Below are 12,206 nucleotides of genomic sequence, written 5' to 3'. Positions count from 1 at the left end.
AGTTTGGTGGGAAGTTGTTTGGACAGTTGTGTCCACTTTCAATTTCAATTGTACACGGCCCAATTTCAAAACGTTATTGACCAGAAGTGTGTAAAAGGTTTTTATGTAACTAACGAGTAATTCTACGAAGGAGCACACCTCGAGCTGTTGTAAGTGGCAAACTAAAATTTGATGTCGCTGCCATCAGATTTTACACACAAAAAATCGATTACTTTCTTCGAGTCTTTTAATCTGTTCTCTGTGGTTTTAGTGCAAAAAGTGTTCAAGTGTTATTAGATCGGTTTCAAGTGAAAGTTTGTAAATATCAGGTATGTCTCACCGGTATACACGGGGCAAATCACATCCTCCATAAATATTGAATATGTGATACATATATTATCAATTTCCCACCCTTTCGTACGCGATGAATTATAACCGTCGCCAGCGACCCCCCGGCACTCCGCCATTTTTCTATGACCGCAATCTAAAACGTCAAAACACTGGGCGGGAAATCATTTCATAGAAAATATATTGAGCGGCCATTGTTGTTTGGGGCCCAGCAACGAGGGGCCCATCAGTATGGGGGTACTGTCAAATCATATGTGAGAGTGTATTGGTGACACCGGGCTGGTCGCCAGAATCGTCGCGGGGGCAAGATGTATCAAAACGCGAAATGCAAGAAACTCCCAGCAGAGTGCTGGGACATTGGTTCATGTGTCATGTCAAATTTGTGCGAACCATTCATTCCATCGGCAGGTTACCATGTTTTCGCCACCAACATCCAAATCTCGAGTGTGCGAAAATGAAATAGCATTTCATCGCTGCGTTTCACTCGGTGGTTTGTGGTTCGACAAAGTATCAGTTTTGTAGCGTGTTTGTGGTGGAAAATAATTGATCTAGTAAATTTTCAAATACTAAATTACTATAATAAATCATGCGATTATCTTTTGCTGGTTCAGCTATCAAGATAACCGCAATGTGAGGATTTGTCTAGCAATCTGCAATATCCAATTTTTCAACAGAACACCACTTTCCCCTATTGCACCGCCCTACACGCCATTTTTCGATGTGTTTTGACATTTCGCCCGACCGGCTTTCGATATTTTCGATATTTTTTACGCTTTTCATCATATCGGCCAGCGCTAACCGTTTCCGGTCCGGTTTTTGACGTTTGCGTACGACAAAAGCGAAAAAAGGGTCCGTCGTCGGTTCGGCTCGGATTAAAATTTGAATTTGTCTCCTTCGTACGGGGAATATCGACAGTGTACTATCGTAAAAGCAAGTCATACCGCATACGGCATCGTTTTTCGGTGAAAAGAATATATGCGAACAGTGAATTACAAGTGAAATATTGAATTTTCTCTGGCGTTTGGAAAGCAACAACCATCACGAAGAAAGGTGAAAAAAGTGCCAACAGCCAACTAGCTAGTGACGAAGTGCACATACATAGGGGCTGTGCCCTGAAGGGTGTGCCGCGAGAGGATTTCCGGCAGCCTGCCAGCGACATTAAGGGCCCTTTTAGATATTTTCGTTTACCATTCGAAGTGAGGGGAAGAAGAAGAAGAAAGCGAAGTTTGTCGTAACTTTCCATCTTTTTTTTTAATTTTATTTGCCTGTGTTCTTTCCGACTGAGTCGGCGAAGCCATTTGAGAAATAGGAGTAGGTAGCGAAGAAAATTTCTGACAACTGATGTGAAGTAGTTTGCTTCACTTACTGGTAGTGTGCAAGCAAAGTGGCAGCAATTTTTTTTTCGTAATCGTTTCGTGTTAACTAGTACCACGTAGCCGTACGGGAAGCTGACTACGTTCCGAAGTATCATAGTGTATGCCAGTAGATTGTCGATTGATACCGGGCATTATTGTTGAGGCAAAGAGAGAAGAACGAAAAAAACGTGAATAGTATTGTCCCTTCGGAGCAGCCCGTGTTCTCAACACAGCCGGAACAATGTTGTCCACCAGTGCGGTGTGTCATGGATCAAACTAAAACGGTGAGCGTTTGGAACTTTCTAGGCTTGGCCGTTCGTAGTCCGTAGTTTATTCTCCATAAGTCTGCTAGTTTCCATATTGAAACGGGATTGAATTGAATGGAATACATTTTTGTCGATTTTATCGTGTAATTTATGTAGGGAGTAAAGTCGCAGGTCGCGATGGTCGTCGGTCTCGTTACGCAACTTTGAAATCGACATTTCAGTGTACACGTATTTTCTAATTGATCGGCTTTGTTTGATTGAACTATATTCTGACTGAAACAAAGCCATTAGGTACCTAAAAATAAGAGTAAATTCATCTGAAAGAGTTAAGTACAGATTGCTCAAGGTAGTTATGAAATATCTGTCCTATCTATCTATCATCATCGTGTCACCAGCGCACGGAAGTTAGTCTAGCTTTGCTGATGCTGACACCATATCGAGATTTCCGCTTCGCTGCCTGCCTTCACTTCTTACCTACATCTTGTACGGATTGGCTTTGCAGGGTGCAGAGTGCCTCTACAGCAGACGGGACGGTAGGAGACGTATATAAATCATCAGGCAGACTTTCTTCAATGACATCGTGATTTGCCTTCCCCGTGTCAAGGTTTTCGACCGGATTTTGCAGGGCTCAAACACGTTGCCTTTTAGGGGCGTTTTGGGCTGTGGTTATTGACTGTCTTTTCATGACGTATTTTCTTTGTTTCGGGAGCTGCATTGTGTAATGTATTGTAAGAGTTACATTGTGGATTGTTGCTGAGTAGTAATTTAGTACTACACGCGATGAAATATTCTGTAGAAAGGCTTTATTAATTAACTCGCATTGCTGGGTTTAAACATGTTAGCCTGGTTCTCTGAATAGCTACGGTGAGCAAGAATTCGCCTGGCTATTGGAGCGGACTTGCAATAGACGGGGAAATGGCACAACCGCCACATATACACATAAAGCACGGTATTTCGTATGGCCGACCGATGAAAGGTAGAATAGAAAATCAAATCAACACTGTGCTTCGATTTCGTCACCTCTTGCATTGTAAATTTCAAGCTAAGCTGACAAAACAGTAGAAAATGACGATATAATTATTCGTAATGTGTTTAGTATGAATAGGTTTTGCTGGATAAGCCTTGTTTCTTTTTTTACGCCTTCAAGGTATGTAAATGTTTCTCGAAATTGCGCACCTTTTATGTTTTGTTTACATTCAAGTTATTCACTTGGAAATCGGTTACCATAGTGATGACTAGCTATTTGGAAGTAATTTTCTATCTGCGAGCCCTAGAAAAATCACCTTGTCAATACCTAAGTCTAGCACATGCTTGACATTAGCTAGCTTCACAACATTGCCTTTTAAAGGCCTGCATCGGCAACTAAAAACGACGGGTGCGGTACTGGTGCAAGCTTACCTGGTAGGTAGTTAATATATTGTTTGGCACTCTCCCGAAGAATTTTTTTGATTGCTAACACTAAAATGATTACAATCATTATCCAAGGTGAGTTTAGATGGGTGTTCTGATGTGTCAAATTGACGAATCACCCATGTTGGATGTAAGCATTGACCACGAATAGGTTTGTTTACTTACAAACAAAGTTGCAAGAATCTCAATTTTTGAGAAATTATGGTGCATATTCGTAACGTTCTCGGTTACCGAAATACTGTTGTTGCATTGAGAGAAATAAAGATAGCATGTTTGTACAAATTTGAAACGATTCTACTTATGTCGTTCCGTTAACTTGGGTTTTCCAAGTCGTTTTCGACACTTCGCGTTTTCATTGCTTGAGAGAACTTGTACTCGACGTGTACTGACCGGAAGTCCCAATTCTGCACGAACTTGTGATGCTGTTCTTTTCTGGTTCACGGCAATTCTACGAATTCTCCGTTTATCTTTTGGGGAGAGCTTCCGTTTCTTTCCACGTTTCTCGATACGGTTAAGTTAATCAACATTTTCGGGTAGCTTCCAATAGCCGTGTGTGCCCGATGAATTTTTCGTCCAATTTTTCTGTTAGCAAAGCCCTCAAAAACACGTTTTGACTCAAGTTCTATTGTTGTAAAAACCCAAACAAATAGCTGTCAAATGAGAGCCAAGGTACTATTTTTATTTCATCCTATTTTTTATACTATAGTAGGATTAAACGTTTGTACTTTACAAAATAACTAGTACAATGTTTCGAAAGTTGAGAAAACGGAAACAGATGGTAGCTGGTAGGCAACAAGAAACCAACATTGTAGCCTAGGGGATTGTAAAAATAATGTAAAAAATCATTTATTTCGCTCAGTGATATGAGAGGTGGAGAAGGTAAAATCCCATTTGCACGGAGCGGAATGTACAACTCGAAACTAAGCCTTTCCGTTCAGCGAGGCTAACTACACATCAATTGACGAAGCTCGGCAGCTCTGAAGGACAAATCTGATCTAGCTTATAAAGGTGGTCTACGAATTCCAGTGTCCACAACAGGATTAGGGTGGATTACTGTAGAGCGAAAAAAGGTTAATAACTGGAGCCGAAAAGGATTTTCGGCGTGGCTAAATAGAACGCCGACAAGATCACGGGACCACTGGAAATGGAACCGCGCTATCGTATGTTTCAATACTACAAAAAACAACCACTACATGCATGGAAGAAGTCGGTCGGGCTCCGTCCAATACAAACGAACATTTTGCTTGCGTCGGACCGACTCCGGGCGACAAACTATTACTGTGAACAGCCGATTTGCAAACAAAAAGAGAAACGAAAAAATACGTCACCTTATGTTTCCAGTCAGTTTGCCGTTTACATTCTGCAATATGAACGCAAAGCAGGAGATCAACTGTTGGCTTCTCTTGAGAGACCACATGAATTATAAGACGGTAGCAGCGAAAGCGGCAGATTAACTGGACTCAAAAAACAGTCAAATAATCACCAAAAAAGCGCAAGTTAAATGCGGAAAGCGTACGCTTTCTCGCAGTCACGTTCAACTTGCGATCCGTTTTCAAGCCTTGGATGTGATAATATGCAGCATTGTCTTACCCTTATAGGGTCGGACAAGACGCAATGGTGCAACACCTCAGAAGAGAACGCCTAGCGCTTGGCCCCAATAAGATAGATTAGCTTAATTGGAACTCCTCTACGCCTAAGCACGCCCCAGAGATGTTTTCGTGGTTCAGTCGGTCAAATGCTTTTTTAAAGTCAACGAACACAGGCAGAAGACAGTCCTCGAGTCCGTTGGCCTGCTCGAATATAATGCGGTGCGTCATGGAATCCAGCATGCTGCCGCCGGAAAGTAACGTCGATCTTCTCCTGGATACGGTTGAGGATTACCTTACAGAATACTTTAAAAGTAATACAAAGCAACGTGATATTAACAGTTATCGCATTCAGTTAGGTTAGTTTTGTAAGGACTTTGACCAATATGCCCTGCATCGGGAGGCGTTGCGGAAAAGTTGAGATTTCCCATATTTTGCTCAAGAGCTGATGCATCATCTGGGCAGACAAGGATGGGTAAGCTTTTTAGCCTCGCGGCGGAACTGCAATCTAGCCCTAGCGCTCTGTTGGATTTCATACTTATAATGACTGCTTCAATTTCATCCAGTCATGATGCCTCACGTGACGCGGTTAATGCTCAAAAAATAGAATGGAATTTTGCGAATTTGTTTTCGTGAACAAATAGCATCTTTAAAACTGTTTATTAGTCATTTGAATTCCATACAGACAGTATGTTTTGAACTTTTAGAAACTTGGCGTTTAAAGGCAAAACAATTGACAACTGGTGAAAATAACAGTTCCCTTGCGGTACTCAATTCAGGGATAATGCAAAACCGGTTAGACTAGTTGAATTCGATCTTCACGTTGATTCTATATTTCTCCTGAGGAATTTAAACTTCCTGGTTTTTCTACTATTTACATAGGAGTACCATAATCCTCAAGCTCAAAAATGACAAATGAGACAAAAATTAGCGAGTTTCACAGAAAAAAAGTTTCGGAATAAATATTCCCTGGTAAATAAGGGATTGCTTACGATTATCTCGAATATTGTAAGCTGAGCTTGGAGCGTCTTACAAAAATGCATGAACGGGTTTCTCATGCCCTCTGCCCTGCGACTACCTAATATTTTAGTATTTATCAATTAATCTGGTTATAGTCACCGAATAGTAATACGTAAACGTTAGACGTTTTACATTAAATGAAAATTCGTTGCTCAAACGAAGTCGATGCATTCCTCTCAATGTTCCGGGCTCAACCTACAAAACGTAAGGCTGTTCTGATGTCTATAAATTGGCTGATGGAGGATGGCTCATCTAATTTTGACCAACAATTAATTCACAAACAATCCAAGATTTGCAACTGTTCAACAGACTACAATTACAATCAAATTAATTGCCAGTTTAGGCTGACCTAATCACAATCGGTTTTTGGTTTGGAGTCCACATCCGTTCTGATAGTGTATTAATAGCATATTGAAAGTGTTATGCAATAGATAGCAAAATGTGTTCTTGGTGCGTTATTGTTATTTTGTTAGTTTCTCTTAACTGTAAAAATCTGTACACATCAGACTTCTATATATGACTGACATTTTACTTCAAATTGCGGCTATATTGTTAATTATCATATTTTTAGCAGAGCAATTTACACTAGAAATCAACAATTGAACTATACTATCGCTTATCGTGAAGAGAAATGAGATGTGCGTGTTTGATTGTTCCTTTATCATGGTAGCTATATTATTTCTCACGCACACAAGCACGCGTCAGAATGCCACTAGAACACGTCCATAATCCATTCCTAGCTGTAGTTTACAGAAACAAAAATTTTAATGGCCATTTCTTACTTTTTCTCTTTTTTCTTTCTCTTCCGTTTACGATCTCGAAAAATCGAAACCGAAAATGAAACCGAACAATGCTCAACTGAAACTTCAAACGAAAAATATGAACCGCTCCTGCTTGTCTGTGGCCTTGAATGAACTGGTCAACCGAATATGTCCTTGTCTCAAAAACGAAAAAAATCAACTAAACTGTGCTGTGGCACCGTTCTCATCGGCTGCCCGTTGAAACCGGATCCTGAATCCAATTTGGCCCGGAAGAAGCCGCACGAGTGTTACGAGTTTCTCGATTTGACCGACGTTGATGATTGCGTGAAGAACGCACTGGCTTCCACTCTGTACACTGGGCCGGCTTTGGCTGGCGGTGGGGGTGGTGGTGTTGTTGTTGGTGGTGGTGGAAGTGTTAATGGGAACGGCAGTGGCGGTGACGGCAGCAATTCCGGTGGCTTCAAAGGTAATCGCAAGCAGTACCGCACTCGTCGAAGACAATCGAATGCCTCTTCGGTAATGTCATCGTCGGACGGATCCGGAGTGTACGAATATATTCCGTACGATTCACGCCGGTACCCACCCTACCCGCATCTGGTAACGGCCGCCTATCCGTCCAGTCATTCCGTGGGTGCACCGGAGTATCATCACAGTCCTCACTTTCCGTACAGCGTAGCTCCACTCATCGTGGATGGTTCTGGCGGATTTTATCGCCCCCCTTCGACGGTTCCAGCGAAACGCATAGGACACTCGAAATCTACGGATCACTCGGTCGCTGCGGGAAGAGCATCGCACCACTACCAGCCACAAGCGCAGCAGGTGCCGACACCCTGCTGGTCGCCGGTAGTAGTGCCTTCTTCCGCCTCGTCCTCCTACACACTGCCAAACAGTTCTGGTAAGCGGTTGTTCCTGCTTAGCAGAGATTTCTGTTTCCTTTTTTTTAGTTTCTTGTTTTCTGTTGTCGCTACTCTATTCCTCTTTTAATATTGCTTCCCTTCGCCTTATTTATCTCACAGTTGCACACCTTTAGATCTATTAAAAACTGTTATTTTTGTTGTCATAACTATCACTCCAAGTATACCTACCATCTAAGTGCACCGCTTTCTGCACAGTTGTATTGCGTGTTTAGTAAATACATAGAATAGTCCGCTGTACCTTTTTTTTCATTCGCTCTCGCTCTGTAACAGTTTAGTTAGTTTTTTCGTCCAGTCAAAAAAACCTAACCTCAATCGCGCATAAAAAGTATTTCCTGTTGTTGTCGTCCTGTTTATTTCCTAAAGTGATTTCGTTGATTGGTGGGCGTCTTCTCAGGTAAACTGTGGCCAAGCTTAAAATCAATTGCTGCCAATGGCCACAGCTTGACTGGGAATTAAATCTAATCAACGTGAATGTGTATTTCACTAAATGGTTATAACTATAAATCATTTTTATGACATGTAATTATATGGAAGTGGAAAGTAAAAAGAACTATTTTTTCCTCGGTTATGTTGACGCCACACAGTACACTGTTTAAAGCGGTGTTTGTTTTAATAAATAATGCTATTTGTTTATTACTTTTACAGCAAAGTTGAAATGGAATGACATTGAAAGTTATTAGTCTTTCGTTGAAACTATAACATTGAAGTAAAAATTTATTAGATATTTAATTTATTCTACTACGAACCAACAATTCCATCTTCAATCTATTGTTCATGGTTAAAATGTCTTACTTTTTACAAAAAAAATCTAATCGTTATAATAATCATGCAACAACTAAGCAGTGCGCATCGATGAGAAGTGAAATTTTCCATCATTTCATAAGACCGCGATGATGGTTGTAGGTTTACAGTATTTCGCTGTTGTGATTCCCTACATTTCTATTTCAGAGAGCAATGTTATAGAGCCTGATAATCTCAGTGTGCTAAGGAACGCTTTCCTCATATGAACCGGGAACAAACCTTAATCTTATTGAGAAGATGAAACTGCATTCGACAAATCTGACAATTCGAACCTTATCCTATTGTACAGAAAAATAAGCTGAGTGGGAATCCAGCGTACTTTCATCTTCGGAGAACTATCTTTTTTTTATCAAAGATGAAGGTAGTGTACAAGATACGACTTATTCACGACAGCGCAAAACTGACTGCAAAAACAATTTTTGCAATCTGTAAGTACAGTGGACGAAAAGACGGATGAAAACCATGGAGTGCCGTTGTGTCAACTCATCATCATAATGACTCAATGCCGGATAACATAAAATTTGCAGCTTCTAATAATAGTTAGCTGCCGCCAATGTTCAATAAAAGAGGCGAGAATTGGATTTTGAATTCTGATCCACTTGTACCTAGCTGCTGTTCAACTGTCGGTGCAACAAATTGTAGACAAAAAGTTACGAATGTTTGCAGAGTCGTATCGTGTTCCTCGGTAACTGGATAAAGCTGGTAAAGCAGCGGTAGCTGCAATTCATGTTATGGATAGATAACCTATTCTAGAAGTGGACGCAAGCCCAATCAACGGTTCGATGAATGCAAAATCACTGATATTCTAGTGCCCGTTTGGTACGCATCCTAAAGATGGACAAAGAAACAGTTTCACTTACTCACGCCCTTGAGAAGCTGGATGTCAATCTGATGAACGAACACATCACCAGTGAAGTTTCCACAAAGATGGTCAGAACTCTATTATTGACATCATCTTTTGAGGTCCACTGCTGATGGCAAACACAGCGTGCGAAGGGTACATCAGTCAGCGAAACTCCGTGATCTAGATCCATGACTATCAGTAATAAACGAAGCATGTTTAGAGCGTTCTCTTCTTTCAAGTAATTCGTGCGGAAGGTGGACCTTCTACCCGGAACGCAAACGAGCTGACGGAAACGCTGACCACAGATTGTGACACAGCTATCCCTAGAAAATTGATCACTCAGCGTCCTTCAAGCTAGTTGTTTCAAAGTCAGAATACGGTGGTTTTTTAAGTGTATACAGAGCGGCCAAAGTGACATTTAACGATTAAGCAAAGCTATGCCGAGATGCTGATATGATCCCTTGGATCCAGCAATGTCCACTGAAATATGCCCAGACAAGCTGAAGGTCATCATTGAGAAATATTTTCCGCAGCACGCTCTAACGATCTGATCCCTTACAGCGTAGAACGAGTGGAGGATGCCAACGCTGAAGAACAAATAATCTTCAATGAGGAACTTGTTGCGGGGGCAAAAGGGTTCAGGATCTCTGGTAGAAATCATCCAGGCAAGAGAAGCATCCAAAATGGACAGGATCGCCAACATTGCTTTGAAAACAGCGATGTAGTCATTGCCGAGCATCTCTATAAGCACAAAAAAGATACAGCGAAAAAGATACAAGACGGCGTTCGAGTCCCGCACATTGGCCGCAAATTCAGAACATGGTACCCAAATAATAAGGCACAGTTTCATGTTTACATCGGCGGCAAAAGATTAAGCTTGGCACCAAAACGCACCAAGAGCGTGTTAGCTGCGTGCTTTTACAAGTCTGATTCAAGGAAACTCAACTGCCGCCGGCTCTTCGTCTGCTTTTACAATTACCTCGGTGTTTCCATTTCCTTTTGGAGTCCCATTGTAGACTCCTATGTATTCTAACACAGGCTCCTGCAGCGGACGAAGCATGATTTACAAATCTTCTACAATACCGGGATACACCGAAGCTGGTTTTATAGAAGACTCCCACTACAGTCGCGCTATTTCCGCCAGCGTTTAAAAATGATTCCGGTTCTGCAAGGGGGTTAGAGAATCTGTTTGAAGTACTACCGGCTTCACAATTGTACGTGCGGACTTTTTTGGTATAATTATGAGTTGTTTTCGCTGTTATCGAAGTATGTACTAGACCAGCCACAAAATTACGAGAGGCGGAGTTTTGATTGCGATCGATCACCAGCTGAAGGCTTCTATCATAAAAAATGACAATTGGAACATTTTTAATCTATCGGACAATGGTTTTCATGAGAAAACAACAAATACCAAGTTCAAGCAGCCATAGAAAAAGCAATGTTGCGATTAAGAGATGCCATTCGTGGACTTTTACAGGTCTCGAGTTCTAGAAATATTCAACGAGGCTTATCCGCAGTTTTCGGCACGGTTGGATCTTCTTAATGCGATGAATGAATGACGACGGGCTATTCTAGGGAATATAACGCTCGCGTAAGCAAACCAAATCGATGAGATACAGCAGTGGTGGCCAAAATGCGGTCCGCGGGCCGCATGTGGCCCTTTGAGACGATTCGTGCGACCCGCGGACTGATTTGAAAGATGGTGGACTTAGGAGAAATTTTTTGATGACATAGAAGTCTCTCAGTTTAATCGTTATGCCTCGCGCATGTTGTGAATCTGAATGCTTTGCGGTTTAAATATCATGGTGATTCCTAGAAAATGGTTTTTGTTGTCACCTATTTTGCATTTTTTTATGCACAGGAATGGCTAGAGATTATTGCGGCCCGCGGCATTCATGGGCGATCTGATTTGGTCCGCATCATGCATATGCCTGGGCATCACTGAGATACAACAAAGTTTGCTTTGAAATGGATGGGGGTATAGTTAATAGATATAGTCGAAATATAAATACCACTATCATCTGCGAGAAAGACTCTGGACTTGGTGGATCAGCCTAAGAGGGCGTACTCCGGGTGGCGGATAGGAGTGGGAGATGAGAGTTAGATTTTTTGATTTTGGTTTATGCTCTTGGCAATTTCTTATGTACGCTTATGCCACATTGCCTGGCAGGCTTATCCTGCACTCAGTGAACTTGTGACTTTTTTAACTGTAACATCTCAGCCGAGCAAAATTCGAAAATATTATATATGGGGCATTTATAGAGTAAATTATTATCCATAAGATTGCTGAACTAATTATTGCTCTATCTTTACTATTTACGGCGCACTCCCAGTTCACACTGGGATCGCACCCAGTTGCCCGATAAGAGTGTGTCAGGCGGTGTCGGACAGACGCAAACGAATGGTTCGCTTGTGTCGGACGATGTCTGACCGACAATTCTTACCGGATATAGTTATCCAAGATTAAAGAATTTTAGGATTGTAGTATGCAACCTCACACGCCGACCAAATCTTTTTTTTCGCACCGTTTGTAAAAAATATTACTATTAATGCCTGACCGCATTTCAAGGTCAAATACTATCAACACGAGTTTGGAATACTAGATATGGAAAATGGTGCAGACAACCTTTAGATAATAGTTTTGAGGTGCCTCAAGACGTTAGTAACGTTGTAGGTCAGATACTTAGAGATCCACGAGGCCCCAATACTAGACAAAGATAGTTATGGTGGCACAATGAAACTAGTAACAAACAAGCTAGGATAAAATAGGTGACTACTTAGAAGACGACCATGGCCACGAGCCAATGCTGAGCAGCTTGGTTCCTCTTGGTCCTGGTTAAACATTTACTCTTCCGGTAAAGAAAGAAGTAAAGTGCCTTATTGTCATCCAAAAAAAGCAGCAGCTTGGGACCTCTTGGT

The 12,206-nt window shown here is 41.5% G+C and overlaps 1 protein-coding gene across 2 annotated transcripts in view; it reads left to right on the top strand.

Moving 5' to 3' along the window:
* Positions 1-1,166: 1,166 nt before the first annotated feature.
* LOC128738004 (nuclear receptor coactivator 6-like) overlaps positions 1,167-12,206 on the top strand; it is a 29,939-nt gene continuing 18,899 nt past the window's right edge. The window contains exon 1 of one of the 2 annotated variants that reach the window (XM_053832803.1): positions 1,167-1,966. Coding sequence is in view for 1 of the 2 variants with exons in the window: in XM_053832802.1 (XP_053688777.1) it covers positions 7,245-7,620 (376 nt within the window). In the remaining variant the exon portion in view is untranslated. Of the gene's footprint in view, positions 1,967-7,217; positions 7,621-12,206 lie in introns of those variants that run through there. The other variant, XM_053832802.1, reaches the window with a different exon arrangement.

This window comes from Sabethes cyaneus, chromosome 2 (genome assembly GCF_943734655.1).
Source record: "Sabethes cyaneus chromosome 2, idSabCyanKW18_F2, whole genome shotgun sequence".
In the NCBI taxonomy this organism is placed as follows: Eukaryota; Metazoa; Arthropoda; class Insecta; order Diptera; family Culicidae; genus Sabethes; species Sabethes cyaneus.
The sequence above is the reverse complement of the archived record's forward strand: the minus strand, read 5'-3'. Positions and strand labels throughout refer to the sequence as shown.